Source organism: Necator americanus, chromosome IV (genome assembly GCF_031761385.1).
Source record: "Necator americanus strain Aroian chromosome IV, whole genome shotgun sequence".
Classification (NCBI taxonomy): domain Eukaryota; kingdom Metazoa; phylum Nematoda; class Chromadorea; order Rhabditida; family Ancylostomatidae; genus Necator; species Necator americanus.
The window spans coordinates 18,828,426-18,847,283 of NC_087374.1; the positions used below are offsets into that span (position 1 = coordinate 18,828,426).

The window sequence follows — 18,858 nt, forward strand, 5'->3', positions numbered from 1 at the left end:
ATTTCGATTTGTGGTTCACTCCATTGTGCGCCATGTGTTAACGTCTAAGATGTACTAAGCCCAATGCATTGTTTGCAGTGATATTCTGAAAGATGTTCTATCTCTGTTTACTGCTTTTGTTGGCTGTGTTCCCTCATGTAGATGCTTGCCATCCTCGATTTGAAAAGGAGTTGCGATATCTTGACTTGTACCTTGGTATCAGGCCGGACAATGACGGTGACATTCCGTCGAAAGGTGGGTTTATACTTTCCGCTCCACGTTACTCATGACTTCCGAACCAACAACTTGATTTTATAACAGTTCCTTTGAAACTAGAAATTTGCAATATGTTTGGATAACGATTGCCCCATAAGAAGAAATGATTTTAGGGTGGCGCTACTATGCTATATAATAACGCGTTTAGTCCCCGTGTGTGTATGTGTGTGTGAAATAGTAGCCAACAGTTTACGTGGTCTGACGTAGGACGTTGCCTTTCTCTGCGCTTTATTCTGTGGTAATTGCTGAGGAAAAAAAAGAAATCTCATACTCCAAATAATGTTCCAAATTGTGGAAATTTGAAAGAAATGTAGATGTCCAATCAAGTTTCAATGTTCTCCAAATGTTAGGAAGAAAACTTAAATCTTTCATTTACGCCTAAATTTCTGAAGAAGAAATTGAAGAAATCGTTGTTAGAAAAAACAATTTCAATTTCACAGAAAATGTCACTACTCTTAATCTTTATCGATCGGTGAAGGCAAACGAAGGGAACACCACAAAAAGTCTAAAGTCCGACTTTAGCCGGACGTTAAAACTGGTGCTTTATGAGCGTGCTCAACTGGCGCTGTAAGTTAGTGTGTGACTTGTAAAAATAAGCAGTGCCGAGGTCAGAAGTTGGATTTTCTCACGGAGCAATACATTTTGGAAGTTATCAGACTAAATAAGAGAGGTCTTAAGCAAGATATTGTGCTCCCGGGTAAGCTCGAACGATCATCCTTCCGGTAAACAGGACGAACGCGCCGTCGATTGTATCAAGGAGGCTGCCGAGTTCAACTACTCGATAGTTAACTCTATCATATTTTTCTTTTCGAGGTTTTCTATAGAATATTTAAGGCGGCTGAAAAATAAGCATGTCATCTCGTAGTTTTTCATTGACTTGTTTGAACTTTATCCGAAATTGACATTTTCTTTACTAACAGCTGATGTTTCGGCGTTATCGCGTTCGTGAGAGCCTGAAAAAATCAAAACCATCAGTGATTTATCCTCATCACTCCTCATCATCCTGCAGAAAGTATTCAAACGAAACGCAAACTCAAAGAGCAACGCATCACCTAGCGCTCGCTTCATTTGCTGAAACTGGTAACGTAACAGACCACTACGTAGTGCAAATGTGAATCACAAAGGTTTTTTATAGAGAGCTGACAGCCCGCCCCATAGATCAAAACCCGCACAGCGATTAATATGGGGTTGATTCGTTTTTGATTTCATCCTTTTTGTTCATTTTTAGACTTTTTACAATTATCCTAATTGACTCTAGTGTTGTGCGTGCTATGATCCCTTACTCGAAGGATAGTATCGTAACTTCTACTTCTGCTTCGGAGTTTTCATAACGTGTTCTACGGTGTGCTCCGAGTGGAGTGGAGAGCTCAGATTTTAGCGAACCCCTCTAGATGCTCCTTTGCAAGTTACACAGTGAAGGTTCCCCTATGTATTCGTCACCACACAACCCGTACTTGATACGATACACCTCCATCTCCTGATATCATGCAATCCCCCTCTCTTCCATGCGGACAGCTGGGAGTTGTGCAGAGTCGATCGTGTGCACGATTACCTTCCAGTCGACCACTGAAGTTCGCTAGTGGTATTCACACGACTCTCACATCATTTTTTAGACTCACTTTGCGTAGACAGCTCCCTACAACTCTGCCCATATCACTACATATGTAAGGAAGACTGAACGGAATCTTTCCTAGGCTGCTCACTAAGTTGGATCTTCCACAGGAATATCGTGCCTGTCGAGCAACAGTCTCCAGTCGGATACATATGTATTAGATATTGTCACTTTATGAGCCACGTTTACAAAGTTTTTTTTTTCTGGCTACTTGATGCTACTCTTGCCACCATCCTGTACATGTTACCTATAATAGGCTTTTTCATCTTACTTGGATACGCTGGCAAAGAATGGATTAAGATGTTTTTGCTAACTGGTTTTCGACACCACTTGGTCTTCCATATCTCAATGCGCAGTTAGATGTGCGTATACAAGAAAGCCAAGCAGTGTCCGGTTTGTTTTTGTTGACTATTTCGGGGTTTCACCCTAGAGTTAAAAATGTGCTCCATTGGCATGGAGCAAATGTTATGAAACAAGGAGTGTTTTGTTTGAAAAACCACAAGTTTGAGAAAATTCCTCCCTCCCGAGTGGAGTGGAACCACCACCCTTTCGGTTAACAGTCGAACGGGCTGTCCTTTGCGCCACAGAAGAACACGTGCTTATTTCTGCAAAATATCATTTCGGCCGTCATTTTCAGTAAAAGCGTTTTGTAATGCAGATCTTCCAGTTCTTTGTGGAAGTTCTGATCAAATACTCACATTTCGAAATATGCTCAGTACTTTTATGTATGAATCGCCTAACTTCCTATCTCTTAACAAAAAAGTTACTTCGACGGTGCCAAATCGGGATCTAAATATTTTAGATTGGAAAGCAATCAAACTTAAAATACAAGTTTAAGGAAGCCGTCCATGCGCTTTTCAGTGTAGGGGTGTAGTGTAGTGGTTAGAGGTTCCGCTTCCTGCACGGTCGATCGGAGGTTTGAATCCGCCCTAGTGCTGACAAAGCCTTTATCCCTCCGGGGTCGATAAATTGGTACCAGACTTGTCTGGGAGGATAAAAACACTGACTTGACACATCGGCTAGCTACCGCAAGTCATTGTACAGGCCAGTTACACGTTCGTAAAACTCAAACGATTCTGAATTGAAGTGGACGTGGTGGCGCATCCCAAGCGGATTGATTAACGCCAGACACTTTATCCTTCAATGCCAGCTTGATTGCACGTTCGCTCTTAAAGAGATTTAGGCATTTATACAATTGTTAAAAGTGGTTTTGAGTGTATTTCCATTCAGTAGAGAAAATTTATAGTTGTGAGTAGTGTGTTAGTTAAGAATTAGTACTCAGTTTTGTATTGCTTAGCATTGGAACGAGTTTTCTTCGTGCTCTATTCACAGTACACACTCTTTTATTCCTTCGTGGAAGTTCTGGAGTTTTTGTCCATACTGTCTCAAGCCATTTTCCTCTCCTGTCACTTCCAACGTTTAGAGTCAGCGGAGTTCGCTTCATATGTCTCCTCTGCTCAGTCTCTTGATTGTGATTTCGAAAGCGAATGTCTGTGGAGAAATGCAGTTACCGATGGTCTGTTGGACACATCTGACTTCTGGTACTTCAAGGTACTCAAGGAGCACGTTACTTTGAAGATAGTGGGATCAAAACTATATGAAGCACAGTGCAGTTGCGTGACCGGCTGCACCCGAAGCGACGCGGTTAAGCGTAGCGGTTAGGGTCCTCGTGACTACTCTTACAAACACCACCCATCGTTGCAGTTTGCGATGGTCCCACCTTGATCTCAACCGCTGTCTCCACAACGCCCTTCGACTGCAGAAGCTTACGCAACTGTACCGTGTGTCATCTCGTTTTGACCGACTATTCGTTCGTAACAAATTATCTTTACTTACAGAAAACTGACAACAAGCTACTTCCGGTGCAGATTCAACCGGGAAGAGCGGATATTGCAGAAGGTGCTTGTTTCATGATTTTATTTTTACAAACTTCTCGACAGTTCTTTGAGTCACGTGCTTAATATTTTTTGTCACTATGACTCGTCGACATCGCGATGAAAATCTAATTTTTATAAGGGTGTGTTTTTCTACCTAATCAAGGATGGAAGATTTTTAGCATCGCACCTGGTATTAGCTGGTAACACATCGAACATAGCTGAAAGTGCAGTTCTTGTGAGTGCACCGATAGCCTGCCAGAGGAAACCAGGAGACCTAACTTTCCAGTAAGTTCACACTAACAATTATAAATTACTGAAGTAAAATATGCAAATTGCTAGTTTTTTTTTTCTTTGCGTGATTGTCTTGTTTCCAATGTGCATTATATGAAAACGTTCTAGTGTTGATTGACTCTTATACATTTTCTTTTTTTTTCTTTGTTCACTTGAAAATGTCGAGAATGAAAACATATCGTTTGATACAGTTAACGACAAATGATTGATGATAGAGACTTCATGACTCTGTTTTTAGCTATTGGTTGTACAATCACGCGAGAGTAGAAGTGATCATCGTTCGAGCTACACATAGAAGAAGACATTTGCAAGTTTGTCAATTTGCAGTGATAATTGCTACTAGCATAGCTCGCACTACTCGTTTTCCCCATGTTTTTGGGATAAGTATGATTGCATCAAAACATCATGATGAATAGTGAAGACATTTTTGGAGTAATCTTCCTAAAAAGAACATTTGAAAATAACGCGATTTCACGACAGTTGTTTGCTAGTCATGTTAGAAGCAGATACGCTCAATAGCGCAAAATCGACTATCAATTTTGGAAATCGCCTTTTTCTCTCCTGCCTTTTAAATCTGCCCAGGTTTAAAAATCATTCGTACATCTTTCTATCTAGTGTTTATAATGTTCGCTGCTTAGTTTATTCATTTAGACATTGTTTCGTCCAAGAATTAACTGTCATATTCTTCGACCTGGTAACGATATTTGTAATGTGCGAATTCCTCCAGTGACCGAACCATTTCGGCTGGCAATTCGAGCATTTAATCTCAAGGTGAACCATCGACTCCATTAGAACCTTCTTTGTAAACTTGATTTCGGTTAGTTACTGTGTATTCTTAAGTGTTCCTCTACTATTTTTCAATTCATTGCTTCGTTGTAAACAAGATTCTCGTAATCTTTCGTAACCCTAGTTGGTGTGATTTTTTCTGCTCTCTTCCGTATCGTGTCTTGTACACTTCGTTTTAAGATTATTTCTCTTTCCTTCCTTCTTTTCGTTACGTTTTTCTGTCTTTTTTGCACACTTGTGATTATTTAACAAACGAACTCTATTCTTCTTTGTATATTAAAGCAGAAATGCTGACACGTGCATTTACTTGAATAACGTACTGTCTACTTAGATACAGCATTCTGGTTCCTTTGTAATGCGGTAATTCTTAAGGATAATGTCGTTGGAAGCATGGTCATGTTGAAAAATATCACATATCGCGCAGAAATCTGTGGGGAGTCACGTAAGTCCCTCTGTATAATTGAATTGTGAATATTGACTTCAGAAAGAAATGTATTAAGCATTTCCATCCATCTTTGGCTCAGTGCCACTGGCACCAAAATCGTCAGTTCCGATCGAGTCTATCTCTGATCTTAACTGTGATCGCCCCCGATCGAAATGCAGGCGGGTGACTAGTAATATTTGACTCTCTTCCCATTTTATTAGCACATAATGACTAAGTTCATACATGGGAAATATTGCAGGTGGAGTAATGCTGAGTCTACCGTGTCGGAGTGGCGGATTGGCCGAAATGTTGACAAGTGGAAAGAGTTAATGCAGGTTTAAGTTGCACTAAATGGGGGGCAGTCTTTTATTTGATGTCTCTAGTTTCAAAATAACTGGGTTTCTCGACCTCTCTTAAACACGCCATTGATTTAAGTCATCTGGAATGGACAAGACCCATCCTACATCTGCTTTTCTGTTCCTAGCCGTGGATTCCCTGTCACCTAGACGATATGCAACTCTTCGTAGTGAATTGATCCCTTGTACTCAGGCTACAACAACGCTTTCTATGAGGTATAGGCATCTTATTCTTGGTCTTCGTCCTCTTATCATTCCTTTTTCGTATTTGCTGTTGCTCTAGGTACTGGCTGAAAGCAGGCACTCAAGTTGAAGTTTGCTCTGTGGACATCGATGGCATAGCGCTCAGTTGTGCTTACCTTAGTGAAGAAGACTCTCCAGGTCCTATCGAAATAGATGTTGATGCTTACGATCAGCCTTTTAGGGTATGTATTTCCGAAGGATTTCAAAAGCTGACAGGAAGTGTAAAAATTCCAGTTTACCATGGAAATGATAGCTTTTGACGAGACATCCATAGGACTGGTGGCAATTTCTGATATCCAACTAAAAGGACTGTTGTGTTCGGAGGAGCCGCCTCCAGTTGTAACAACCATTGACCCACCTACGGTAGCGTTTTCATCACTACAACCCCATTATTGCTACCAGTTTTACCGAGTTTCCAAAATTCGACGGTCACAGTGTTTGTAGAGATCTTGAATCTTCATACAAATTTTGCGAACTTGTTTAAGACCGAGTAACGGTCTGAAAAGAAGGCGAAGAGATGTGAACTGAATGGTTCTAAGAAAATTATGATGGTTCTGAGATCTGTGTACTGGTTTGAAAATCTCATTTGACTGACTAACATATTTGGAAATGTTACCTTTAAGTTTTGAATGAACTGTATTAGAATCACTGAATTTTCGTATTTGAACCCATTCTTTTCCTGTCGTAAGCTTTATTTTTCATTTCTTCTTACTAATCTTCAAACCCTCATATCTCAACCATGCAGATCGTATCACTGTTTGGTTTGCAACAAGGTCCTGGCCCGAACACACCATACCCGTCTGACTTAAACTGTGACTTCTCAAAAGACTACTGCAGTCAGTGGGTCAATGATGACGGTCTGGTTGCGTATGGCGTTGCACCCAGAAACAGTGAGAAATTCCCACTTCCAAGTGGAATTAAAGGTGAGTCAAGATTGAAAAAATTTGATCTACAACACGTTAAGATGACTAGTAAGGCTGTCTCCATTTGAGATAAAAATTTTCAGGAAATGTTGCCACATTTGTGTTAGAGGGCATGAAGACGTCGATGTTGCGCTCAAGAGAAGTGTCCTGTGCGTACAACGCATCTGTGACAGTAACTTACATGAGGTTGGTCACCAAGCGAATTTTCAATCATTTTGCACTGCTACTGCCTGACCTGAAAGTTACTTTTTGTTATGAAAAACAGACAATGAAACCTGAAAAAGAGGCAAGATCATGTCTGTGCTAAAGTGGTACTAATGAGCAGCTAGTCCTAACCGGCACCTGCAAAAACGCAGTGTTTCTATCAAACTTCAGATCAGAACATGGCCTCGTTCGCCTTTGCGCTCTTGGACACTGTGTGGATGGTTCGAAAGTCGCTGGGGAAATGACAGTTGTCGCCACATCAGCTAAGCCATTTGAGGTAACAAGTAACGATATCTTACCATTAGAAATAATTCGTAAAAGGCAATTTATCGCGATAATGTCATGTTCAATCACAGTTCTCTATCGAAGCAGCATCCCACAGGAACGCCGTGGTGGTGATAAGCGACATATCAGTTTCTGGAAATATTTGTCCTTTGAAAACCATACAGGAGCTCGTATGTGATAAGCTAATGTGCGATTTTAATGGTACGTCCAATAGTGCTTTCCTCCTTGCAGTAATTCTCAATTTTTTGTTTGTCTGCTGAGTCTACTAAAATAGATGCACGAAGATTTAATTTGATACCAATTCAAGAAGGGATCTATGTTGATGCAAAGTTCGCCCAGCTCCAGTTACAAGATGCGCACAATCAGAGTTGGTATTTCAAAGGATTACAGTATACTACGTGCAAATGCACACCAAAAGGAGATGGGCTAAGGACTAGGATTAAGGATCAGGATTGAATTTGAGAACAATTAGGAGTGGAGGAAGGGGGGAATGGAACCCATAGCATAGACAATATTATAGAGAAATCAGAACTTGGCACTAACGAACATAAAAGATGTAGAAGTTATATTGATCTGCGATTCCACTCGAAAAGAGAGGGCCATCACCTTACATACTCAGGAGCAGCAGCCATCTATTAGACGACTGACGCTGATGCTCCAAAAATGTAATACTTTGACAAATTTCTTCTATCTGAAATAAGAGAAATAATCACTAGTAGCAGGAGCATGCTTGCTTTACAAGTTAATTCAAAACTTCCAGGAAATCTATGCAATTACGAGTCCCCTGTCGATAAGGCAGACGATATAGCTTTGATTCCCGGGCCTAAAGGTTCGTCTTTTCTTTTTCTTTAGCTTTCATTTGACAACTTCGATTTGCGTTTCAGTAAGGTTTCTACTATTCTTCTGTTGTTCGCTTTAAGTATTCTCTGAACAGCTGATCTTGTTTTGTTCTCAATGAAGTGATCCACGCATCCAATTATGACTAACTGATTAATGTTTGTATGTTCCTAGGAGCGACAGCCACTCTGGACATGGGAAGACACAGGGCGATACTTAGAAGTCCGAAATTTGATTTACCATCACCGTTGATCCTAAATATCACCGTAACGCAAGCCACTTTTGGTTCCAGGGTGTTATTATGTCCGGATATTAGCAGGTAATTGGATTTTTCCCTACACCCGTATAACCACTCAAAACAGCAATACAAGCATCTTAACGTCTTTCTTTGATCAGTACCTATCCTTTTCAGCGAGTCCGAATCCTGTCACGAACTACTAGGACCCAAAGTAGAAACATCGGAAAAGAAGGCAGTAATTTTTCCTCTTGACGAAGGAGCACAACGCCTTGCTCTGGTGCTTTACCATGATAAGGCCGAACAATTCGGTCCTGCTCACTTTATTCTGCATTCAGTAGATATTCGATCAAGTCAAAACGAGATGTTATGTTGAGCGTGAAAATGGATACTGGTGCGACCTAGGAAATAGCAGCATCAAATTGAGTAATCAAAATACTGGTGCAGTTGCAAAGCAACCATTTGATGTGTGTTTATGAGTTTTTTTCTTTTCTTCTCCAAATCTTTCTTTCAATTTTCGCGAACTGTGCAAATAAATGTGTAGATGCACAAGGTCCTCCTTTTTCTGCTTCCTTGCAAAAAAGGAGTACTATGTGTATTAATAGACGCGAGTAAAGGAAATAGATAGTATTTTTTTAAATAAATAGAATGAAATAGGATCACACCATCCAGTTAGTTTGACTTTTTTTATGTGTTTGTATATAAGGATTGTTGTAATCTGTATAGACCACTGGGTATTTTTGACAACTGCACCTTTGATTCCGACAAGTTCGTTGCTATTGTAAATACAATATTGTTTATCATACCATTGAAAGAACTGTTACTCTGTTCTTACAAGAGGAAGTGGATGTTCATGAGTTTCAAGTTTTTTCCGCATAAAACAGGTAAGAGTTCTTAACGGTTTTCTTAGCAATTCTGATCAGTAGAATAAAAGCCTTAGCAGAAATTGCCAAGTCTTTCCGGTTGTTTATACAGTACAGTGTTCAATAGAAAATAGACAAATAGACCACACATCCTGATTTTCGTCGTCCCCCAGAAGGCGAATCGAAAGGCTGCTTACAACTTTAGCCTAGCAAGAAAGTAGAGCGAAAACCGAGAAATATAAGAAAAATGACAACACAAGACATTTAAAAGAGAATAGACTACATAATATAGACTTCCACTATTTACTCAACACTATTCACTTGCTACTTGCACACAGTCTTCTCCCCACTCAAAAATTATTTTGCATGCAAGTTATGGAAATTTCGTGAGCTGTAGACGAGAAAACGAACAACGATAGTTGTTAGAAACGGAACAGTCGGATTAATACGATACGTGAGGTGCGTCCAGGTGCGTAAGCAGTTGAGCTCCCGTTGAAACTTCGACATAGTCGAGTCAGAATGGCCTGGAGCTTGCCGCAGCTGGTTCCATTTCATTTCTAAGCGGCGTTGTCGGAAACACAGAAGAAAGACTTTTGCCAGAACTATTAGAAGCTACGCGAATACTATGTTCTTGCGAGAAAAAAAAAACAAGAAAAAAAAAACAAAACAAAAGTTTCTAAAATAAATACTTGACTTAATTGACTTAATCGGCGCGCTGATGTCATCGCCTGACGCGATTACCCGCATCTTCGCCGAGGTGTGCCGTCCCTGAACATAGCTCTGCCCAACCTTCTCGATCTTCAGCTAGAGTTCGCATAGAATCTACCGATCCGTCGCTATTCCACAAGCGACGGAATTTCACGTCTCGACTGAACTGCCTGTCAAAGCCAAGTGTCCTCAGGTCCTCTTTCACCACCTCAGTCCAGAACTTTCGCTTTCGGCCAAGTGGCCTCTTCCAACATGAGTCCGATAAACTCCTCAGAGCTCGCTGAACAAGGCGACCTGCTGGTCTCCTTGATACATGACCAAAAAACTGAAGACGATTTACTTTAGCCACTTTCGATGGCGGTGCAAGATGTTCATATCTTCCACGTGTCATCCGCAGATATACCACATCAATTTCTGCGTAAAGATCTTCATTGTGGCATACCCTAGGCCAAAAGTAGCCGTCTAAGCAGCTTTCGTTCCGTGCAATGAAGGCTCTCCATCACCGTAGATGGTGCTGTCCAAGTCTCTGATCCGAACATTATGATGGGGCGAATTGCGGATACGTGGACTCGCAACTTGATTTCGTTGGTGATGGGGGTCGACTATAAGCATTTCGTCAATGAGTTAAATGCAGAAATGGCCTTAGCGCATCTTTGCTAGATATCTTTCTCGTAGCTGCTGCTGTTCGTCAGCGTACAACCCAGGTAACAGAACTCATCGACGAGTTCTCGGTTGTCGGCCACCCTGATTCCCGTTCAAGGTCTCGAAGAGATCCACATCTGCATGCATTCATCATTGCGTAGACGTTGTCCGTAGGCTGCAGCCAGCTTCGACATAGTGTTGACAACATGTTGAAGTTTCGTACTGCTCTCCGTGAATATAACATCATCGGCGTAATCGAGGTCAGTCAAGGGGCACGCTGATGGTGCTAAGACGATGTTGGCAAGACACTGATCGACTGTTCGCATAATGTCGTCGATGGCGAAATTGAACAGGAAGGGGCCTGCCACTGCCCCTTGTCTTACTCCTGTTATCACTTCAAACGGTATTGAACATCCGGCTGGTGTTCGAACTGCAGCAGTTGTTAGTTGATTCATGTCATCAAGCAAGCGAACGAACTTTCCTGATATCCACGACGTTGAGACGTTGAGCCAAATTCCTCCATCAGGTTGTTATAATCTTTCCTCACAGCTATAGCGCAGCCACCTACTTTGTTCTCATCAGCATCGCCGCAGTCTATGGTGTAATTTTTGGTGCTGATGACGGGCCGATCTCTCATGCGTGTTTCCTGCAGTGCAGCAAAGTGAACACAGACATCACAGAAGCCTAGACACCTAGGGCGGTCTGTTGGAGTTCACTCGATAATGTTCGGCAGTTCAACGTGACGAAACGAATGGTAGTTGCCAAAGATTCCATGTTCCCTTCAGAGAGTTGACATTTCAGGTTATGGGCAAAGTGAGTACTATGATTGTTACGAAATAAAAATTACACAGCATTGACATCACTGACGGAGGTCCGGCAAAACCACAATGCCTTCGACGGGAATCCCGCGACGTCTAGTGTAAACACGGAAAGTGCATCCCTTAACGTCAATCCCAAACGTCTCGTTTTTTTTCTTTGCCGTCTTCTCTTTTGCATTCTTTGCTCTTTTTTTGTGTCCTTGTATCAACAGAAAATGATAAAAATTTCTGGACTTAAGTTGGAACTAGAAGAGGTAATTGCTCGTTAATTTTGGTTAGCTTTGGGCAGTGTTCCTGTAAGTCTGTTCAAACGGACTGACAAGAACGTTTAGGCGTTGTTAAAAATCCTCATTTTTCAGAAGTCTGGGGATATGATAACGATTGATAATAACATAACATATGATAACGACATTTGAGCACCCCTTCCCCAACTATATTTTCCCTTAATATGGCAACAGACATTTCTTTTCGTATAACTTCTAGAGGAACAGTTGTCTATATGTCACACTTCAATCTCTTTTTCTAAAATTCTGTTTGTCTTAGATGGATATACCGCATTTTGACTTGAAACCAACAGCTGTGCAGAAGACAGTTGATCCACTCGTCGATGTAGGCCATTTGATAATTGTTGATCGAGACAATATTGAGGGCGATGTCAGGTCGGTTTTTCTTTTCGCCACCTTAGGATGGTAAATAATTACTTTACCTGTAAAACCGGAAATAGTTTAACTAGAAATGCTATTGCTTTATCAGCTTTGCAGGGAAAACCTCTTGTCACGAGCGCGAAAAAATGCTCAATATCTTTTCAACAAAATTTGGGAGTTGAATCGGAAACGCGTGGAAGAAGCGGTCATGGCTGAGCTTCCTAAGTCATCTTTCATATTACCTAGAGAGAAGAAGGTGCGCTCTTTTTATTCTTTCCTTTGCGAATCTAAAGTACAAATCTTTAGCTTCCCGAGAAAAAGGAACCAACAAAATGGGAGAAGTACGCTGCTGCTAAGGGAATTACTAAGAGAAAGAAATGCAAGAAAGTAAGGTATCATATATGTCAAGTAAAGTAAGTGGATAATAAATATAACGGAAGATAGTAATTCGAGAGAACAACTAGCCTTCTTTCTTGTGCTTTTCTTAGGAAGCGGTTATACCAAAATTCTTTTATGTATATTTTTCCTACTTCTTTTGTCTTCACCACTTATGACCATTTCAAATGGTTGGTTGAGGTATTTGATGATACGACTAAGGAATGGAAACCGACATACGGCTACAAAAGAGGCAATGATAACACCAAAGATTGGCTAATTGAAATCCCGGAAGGGGCTGGTAAGCTGTAGAATATTCATTAATCGTTCTTAAACATTCGACGCGGCTTTCAATTTAATCAAATCGAATCATTCAAAACTTTTTATCGAATATGTAGTGTCGTTTTTACGTGCTCTCTTTATTGTCACAAGTTTTCTCACTATCAATATCATTTCTGCATGTTTAGATCCTAACAAAGATTACTTCGGTGAACGAGCAGAAAAGAAAAAGGAACGTATTGCTAAAAATGAGACACAGCGTTTGAAAAACTTGGCTCGCCAGATGGGGTCTACCTTGAGGAAAGGACCTTCAATGGATGCGAATATTGGTGTTGGTGTCGCTCCAGAGGAGAAGTCCAAGGAGCATGTAGGAGCACTTTCCTTTGAATTTATCTTGGTGGCATTCAGCCGTTGTCGTCAGTTCAAGGAGCTACTCAGTTGCTTTAAAAATGTCCTTTTTTCTGTCGTTCAGCTCCGATTTGCTGTTGACCGAGCAAGGGCAGCAACCGCCTCTGCAGGAAAATACCAACGTTTGGCAAAAGGAGAAAAGGAAAACGTTAAAACGGGAAAGAAGCGCAAGGTGGTGCTGGTTTTTTGTTCTGATTTTTGTATAATTGACATTGCAATTTGTTAGAATCTAGTTCTTTAACTTCAGTTCTTGCCCAACGAGGCTGGTGGTGAGAAGCAACATGCTTTGAAAATCTGGGAGAAGTTGAAGAGCAAAAAGGCTAAAGTTATAGAAGAGAAGGCTGCTGCGATAGCTGGACCTGCCAAGCAGTGAGTTTTCTTTTGCAAGTGTTTCTTTCGACTTTTGGAAACTGCATCTTATGTTTTCTTTCGTTCTATATTATTCACATATATAACTGCGAGAAATTGCTTGTTTGTGCGCACACCTACCAAGAAAATGCGAGCCAGGGGAAGAAAGAAAAAAGGCATAAGACACATACATACACACAATATATATATATATATCTCATACACACGTACGCACACACAAAAACACACACACACACACACACACACACACACACACACACACACACACACACACACACACACACACACACACACACACACACACACACACACACACACACACACACACACACACACACACACACACACACACACACACACACACACACACACACACACATATATATATATATATACACACACACACGGAATAAACGCGTTATTATATACGAAGATTACATACAACCTTGTACAATTTAAAATTCAGTAAGGAATCCACGGGTTAGCCGTCTACACCTGTTTTATCCTTCAGAGAAAACAAACAGAAGAAAGGAAACAAACCAATGAGACAGAAGAGTCAAATACATCGTCAGCAGTGGTTCAAGAACAAGAAATCAGAAAATAAGAAAAAACGAGGAAATGTTAAGAAAAATAAGTAGGCCAACCGAAAACCACTTCCTACTAGTACCATTGTTCGTTGTTTTGTGTTTTAGTGGTGTTATTGCCAAATTGTTAACCTTGTGGCTTTGTTTACATCCGTTTTGAGAGACCAGTTGATTTCATGGTTTATTGTTATGTTTGTGGTGCCCATTTTGTCTTGCTTATGTTATGCCTGTTCTTTTTTTTTCGGATATATAATAGTTCAAAGTTAGAAATGAATATTTTCGATACAAATTATAGTGCAGTGAGGTCCCTTGAGAATGCCTAACAAAAAAAAAAAGCCCCAATAATTTCTAGTTTTTAGTTTTATAATCTTATTTCGATGTAGGGGCCGCGTATACAAGTCTGGTTGCTATCTGCTCGTGGTGGTCCTCCTTTAACTAAACGCATTCAAGCGTTCGAGTGCACGCATTGGGAACGTACGAGCTATTTAAAATGCACTGTTATGTGGCGAAAGCGTTACATACATTACAAAAAGATGCTGTCGTCCAGCACCACGCCTGAGTCCATACCCTGAAAAGTCGAATGCCTGAGGGAAACATGCAATCTTTGGTGACAAACATCCGTCTAGTTATACTGAACCACCGGTCCCTGTCAAGTGAGCTCCAACGAACCGCTCTATCCAAACTTGTGCGATATCTCTGTGTGCCGTTTGCTGCCTTGCAGGAGACACGCATGAGTGATCGCCCTCTCATCAGTATCGAAATTATACCACCTACTGCGGCGATGCTGATGAAAGAAAAGTAGGAGGCTGCGCAATAACTGTTAGAAACGATTATAACAACTTGCTGGAGGAGCTTGGATCAACGCCTTCAAGATGCACCTTTGTACGAATGCGGGATCGCAGAGGATTCAAACTCTGGATCGAAAGTGCTCACGCACCTATGGAGCCCGTAGAGGACCACAACAAGGATGCGTTTTATGATGAACTCAATACGTTGATATCCAAGAAACCAAGCCAGCAGGCGGTAATCGTCGGAATTGATGCGAATGCAAGCATCGGACCTGAACAACATTCCGATATGCTTGGAAAATGGTTCTATCCCATGGATCAGACCTCGGACAACGGAACTCGTTTGATAGTTTGAGCTTTGCGAGCAGACGAATCTCATCGTTGCATCCACGTTTAAGAAGGATCACCGACGCTATCAGCTTACGTGGCAAGGAACAACCCCATCAACGCCAGAAGAACAACGAAAGCGGAAGATGCCGACTCTTAAGCTTCAGCTCGATTACGTTCTGACGAAGAACATTCCTCAGTCAGATATCTGTCTGGGACGTCGCATTCGATTCCGACCCCCGCCCAGTTCATCTCAGCTTTACGGTACGATTCCAGAACAGGTATCGGGGAGCTCAACATCAGCCGAAGCTCGTCTTGGCAGGTCTGAAAAACGAAGAAGGCACAATTAAGTTCCTCTAACGAGTGTCGATCAATATTGGATTACGGACCAGGAGAAGGCTGACTCTTTCACTAATTGCATTCAGGACGCAGCAAAGAAAATGCTCCCGATTTTAGCACCGAGGGTGAAGTTCGCTTTGCATCTGCGAAGACAATATCCACGTACAATTCTGTATTCTGTGTTGCCCGCACTACTGGTGCATTAGTGGTGTCAGCTAGGAGAAGCGTATGAGAAGGAGGTTGTGTCGCCAGCTGAAACGTGATCGTGAGAGCGAATGGATGTCAAGAGTGAAGGGGTTTGAGAAGGTGGGGGAGGACAAGAACCCAAGAAAATCCTATACTTTGCTAAGGCAGTATAGCGGCAAGATGAAGAGGTGTTCGCCTGTCCTGAACACAGCCAACAGAGTCGCTGTCAGGGAGGCAACCTTTCCCATCTGGAGGGAGGATTTTCACACTTTGTTGAACCGACAAGCGCCGTCAGTTTCTGCACGCCCAAAGGCAGACATACAACACGGACAGAAAATAGCCACCGTCGGAGTCGAGGGCTCTAGTCTATATTCAAAAAATGAAGAATGGAACATCCAGCGGAGACGATGGAATTAGCGCAGAAATGCTGAAATCTCTTTCTCCTTCTGGGCTTTGTGAAGTGACGAAGATCATCTGTTCAATATTGATTGACGAAAGGATATCGGACTCGTGGAGACACGGTATTATAATTTCTTTCACAGGAAGCTATTCCTCACAAAACCTAGGAATTACATAGGAATATCATTGCTATTTGTCCTGGATCGACATCACGAAGAAACCACCCGTGACGAGCAAGCCGGTTTTCGCCCTGATCTCGATTGATCAAGTGTTTATTGTGAGGAGAGTGACTGAAGGGTGGCAGCGGTATTTGAAGCCTCCACAGTTAACCTTCTTTGACTACCTGAAGCCGTTTTCGACTCTCCTCACAGCGGCCGCCTTATCAATGCGCTTCGCGCCGATGGAATTCCAGGGAAATTCGTACATCTCATAAACGACGTGCATAGGAGAACAACTGCTGCGCTACGAACACCAGCTGGATGTACTACACCGTTCGAAGTGGAAACTGGAGTGAGACAAGGAACCGTGGCGGCCTTCTTTCTGTTCAACTTTGCCGTAGATGACATAATGAGCAATCGAACAGTGTCCTACCGGTGTCATTTTAGCACCTGCTGCACGTCTCTTGGTGGATCTCGAGTACGCCGACGATGTAATATTCGCTTCTAGCAGCGCGAAGTTACAACATGTTGTTAACCTTGTATCGAAATTCGCTGCAGCCTACGGACTGGACCCCTGATAAATGCAAGCAGATGTGGGTCTGCTCGAGACCCTCAACGGGAATCAGGGTGTACGGATACCCTACAGAACTCGTGGATGAGTTCGGTTATTTGGGATTTATGCTGAAAAACGATGGCAGCTACGAGAGAGATATTCAGCAAAGATGCGCTGAAGCTAACTCGGCATTCAACTCATTGACCAAGTGCTTGTGGTCGACCCCCATCGCCAACGAAGTCAAGCTGCGACTCAACCTATCCGCAATTCGCCCTATCATAATGCATGGATCGCAGACTTGGGCGGCGCCGTCGGCGGTGATGAAGAAGTTTGGCTACATGGAAGCTGTTTAGAAGACTGATAGGCTACTTTTGGTCGATGGTATGCCGTAACGAAGAAATTTACTCGGAAGTGGACATGGTGTACCGGCGGATGACACGTGGAAAACGTCAACATCTTGCCCGGCCTTTTGAAGTAGTCATGGAAAACCGTCTTCGCTTCTTTGGTCACGTCATGAGGTGGTAGTCTAAACGACTTGTCCATGTATTCCTGAGGATGTTTCCAGATCCTAATTGGAAAAGGCCTCCTGATCGTAAAAGGAAGTCCTGGACGGAGGTGGTGAAGGAAGGTCTGAGGATACTTGGCGTTGACAGGCAGTTCAGTCGAGACGTGAAATTCCGCCGCTTGTGGAATAACGACGGATGGGTGGATTCTATGCGAACTCTAGCTGAAGATCGAGGAGGTTGGGCAAAGCTATGTCCAAGGTCGGCACACTTTGGCGAGGTTGCGGGTAATCGAGTCAGGCGATGAAATCAGCGCGCCGATTAAGTTAATTAAGTCAAGTATTTACTTTAGAAAGTTTTGTTTTGTTTTTTTTTTTGTTTTTTTTTCTCGCAAGAACATAGTATTCGCGTAGCTAATACACAAATCTAATACAATAAAGGTAATTCATCGTATTTTTTTGATTCTACAAAGTACAAATAATCTTCTAATAGTTCTGGCAAAAGTCTTTCTTCTGTGTTTCCGACAACGCCGCTTAGAAATGAAATGGATCCGGCTGCGGCTCCGGGTCATTCTTACCCGACTATATCGGAGTTCCAACGGGAGACACAGGAACACCCTGGCGAAGATGCGGAGAGCCGCGTTAAGCCGTAACACCCAACCGCCGAATAAGTTAATTTCGATGTAAATTTGATGAAAAGTGTTTATAGAAAAGGCAGCCTTGTAATTCGTGGTGTTGTACAGCGGCTACTTTGTAGTCTCAGCCTTTTGGTATTTCCGCAAAAGATTTTCTGAAGTGGTTTGTTTCCAGCATATCATATTGTGTGTTGTAATAAAATGAAATAAACTCTCCACTGCAAAATTACCCAGGATAATAGCGGAAGTATTTTTAGATCCTCTGTTTACCTATTTCTCAGGTTTTTTCTTACATAATCGTTTCCATACCTCTCCAAGTGTTTATCTGCCGAGACAGATTCCTTCTTTTCTTCTGTAAAGAATTGTAATTTGTTTTGGGTGTTTTGTGTGTTGTCGAATGCGATTTCCACATTTTCATACGTATACGCTTCTTTTCCATTTCAAACGCAGTTACACGGCGGTGTTTTTAATGCCATTTTTGGGGATTAAATGATTTTTCTCCTTGAAGTCTCCTTGTGCATCGAATTTTGACAGATCGTTGACATAAATTAGTGTTTAATTTTTTTGACCGCCGAACAACACTAACATCTCGGTTCTCTGTTTCGTTCTGCTTTTTTGTTATGCTACATCCCTCGCTGTAATAAGAAATATTTATTTACACATTTTACATTGCTATACTAATCTTTTCAAAATTTCTACATAATTACCTATCTTTGTGACCATGTGGTAAAGCAATATATGAGAATATTCCATCCAAGAATTCCAATATTCCATATGATTCCAACTTTTTTACATTTTAAATTCAAAAAGGGTTCTACCCGTTGTTTTAAATAATTGAAGAAATGATGTGACGATGTGACAGTTACTCATAGAAATGGCGAAGGAGTTAAAATGCCTATACATTAGGTCCTACACAAATCTAATACAATAAAGGTAATTCATCGTACTTTTTT

The 18,858-nt window shown here is 41.7% G+C and overlaps 9 protein-coding genes across 12 annotated transcripts; 6 read left to right on the forward strand and 3 right to left on the reverse strand.

Moving 5' to 3' along the window:
- Positions 1–92: 92 nt before the first annotated feature.
- RB195_001849 (uncharacterized protein) lies at positions 93–8,704 on the forward strand (the record flags this gene model as incomplete). 2 transcript variants are annotated; one of them, XM_064198819.1, is made up of 20 exons in its annotated part: positions 93–234; positions 3,291–3,383; positions 3,572–3,648; positions 3,706–3,766; positions 3,924–4,029; positions 4,274–4,346; positions 4,687–4,806; positions 5,194–5,263; positions 5,322–5,424; positions 5,505–5,580; positions 5,681–5,817; positions 5,885–6,026; positions 6,079–6,207; positions 6,590–6,767; positions 6,851–6,953; positions 7,143–7,248; positions 7,328–7,457; positions 8,017–8,085; positions 8,268–8,412; positions 8,506–8,704. In XM_064198819.1, 20 exons carry the CDS (start codon positions 93–95, stop codon positions 8,702–8,704), a joined length of 2,259 nt encoding a protein of 752 aa, XP_064054700.1. The 2 variants fall into 2 exon arrangements, with proteins under 2 accessions (XP_064054700.1, XP_064054699.1); XM_064198818.1 differs by lacking the exon at positions 3,572–3,648 and having other exon boundaries at positions 3,291–3,418.
- Positions 8,705–9,912: 1,208 nt separating this feature from the next.
- RB195_001850 (uncharacterized protein) lies at positions 9,913–10,290 on the reverse strand (the record flags this gene model as incomplete). The annotated part of the gene is made up of 1 exon (XM_064198820.1): positions 9,913–10,290. One exon carries the CDS (start codon positions 10,288–10,290, stop codon positions 9,913–9,915), a length of 378 nt encoding a protein of 125 aa, XP_064054701.1.
- A 364-nt stretch (positions 10,291–10,654) lies between these two features.
- On the reverse strand, positions 10,655–11,178 carry RB195_001851 (uncharacterized protein; the record flags this gene model as incomplete). The annotated part of the gene is made up of 2 exons (XM_064198821.1): positions 10,655–10,971; positions 11,019–11,178. The coding sequence occupies 2 exons, from the start codon at positions 11,176–11,178 to the stop codon at positions 10,655–10,657; spliced, it is 477 nt and encodes a 158-aa protein (XP_064054702.1).
- Positions 11,179–11,345: 167 nt separating this feature from the next.
- Positions 11,346–14,072, forward strand: RB195_001852 (uncharacterized protein; the record flags this gene model as incomplete). Of its 2 annotated transcripts, none has more annotated exons than XM_013452484.2 (9): positions 11,346–11,354; positions 11,903–12,018; positions 12,121–12,259; positions 12,310–12,390; positions 12,580–12,679; positions 12,846–13,024; positions 13,130–13,237; positions 13,313–13,434; positions 13,946–14,072. In XM_013452484.2, the coding sequence occupies 9 exons, from the start codon at positions 11,346–11,348 to the stop codon at positions 14,070–14,072; spliced, it is 981 nt and encodes a 326-aa protein (XP_013307938.2). The 2 variants fall into 2 exon arrangements, with proteins under 2 accessions (XP_013307938.2, XP_064054703.1); XM_064198822.1 differs by lacking the exon at positions 11,346–11,354 and adding an exon at positions 11,575–11,613.
- An 834-nt stretch (positions 14,073–14,906) lies between these two features.
- On the forward strand, positions 14,907–15,161 carry RB195_001853 (uncharacterized protein; the record flags this gene model as incomplete). Its single annotated transcript, XM_064198823.1, has 1 exon — positions 14,907–15,161. One exon carries the CDS (start codon positions 14,907–14,909, stop codon positions 15,159–15,161), a length of 255 nt encoding a protein of 84 aa, XP_064054704.1.
- Positions 15,162–15,289: 128 nt separating this feature from the next.
- On the reverse strand, positions 15,290–15,906 carry RB195_001854 (uncharacterized protein; the record flags this gene model as incomplete). Its single annotated transcript, XM_064198824.1, has 3 exons — positions 15,290–15,457; positions 15,593–15,724; positions 15,814–15,906. 3 exons carry the CDS (start codon positions 15,904–15,906, stop codon positions 15,290–15,292), a joined length of 393 nt encoding a protein of 130 aa, XP_064054705.1.
- A 131-nt stretch (positions 15,907–16,037) lies between these two features.
- On the forward strand, positions 16,038–16,793 carry RB195_001855 (uncharacterized protein; the record flags this gene model as incomplete). Of its 2 annotated transcripts, none has more annotated exons than XM_064198826.1 (2): positions 16,038–16,179; positions 16,663–16,793. In XM_064198826.1, 2 exons carry the CDS (start codon positions 16,038–16,040, stop codon positions 16,791–16,793), a joined length of 273 nt encoding a protein of 90 aa, XP_064054706.1. The 2 variants fall into 2 exon arrangements, with proteins under 2 accessions (XP_064054706.1, XP_064054707.1); XM_064198825.1 differs by lacking the exon at positions 16,663–16,793 and adding an exon at positions 16,236–16,321.
- Positions 16,794–16,806: 13 nt separating this feature from the next.
- On the forward strand, positions 16,807–17,121 carry RB195_001856 (uncharacterized protein; the record flags this gene model as incomplete). Its single annotated transcript, XM_064198827.1, has 1 exon — positions 16,807–17,121. One exon carries the CDS (start codon positions 16,807–16,809, stop codon positions 17,119–17,121), a length of 315 nt encoding a protein of 104 aa, XP_064054708.1.
- A 202-nt stretch (positions 17,122–17,323) lies between these two features.
- RB195_001857 (uncharacterized protein) lies at positions 17,324–17,578 on the forward strand (the record flags this gene model as incomplete). Its single annotated transcript, XM_064198828.1, has 1 exon — positions 17,324–17,578. The coding sequence occupies one exon, from the start codon at positions 17,324–17,326 to the stop codon at positions 17,576–17,578; it is 255 nt and encodes an 84-aa protein (XP_064054709.1).
- Positions 17,579–18,858: the final 1,280 nt, after the last annotated feature.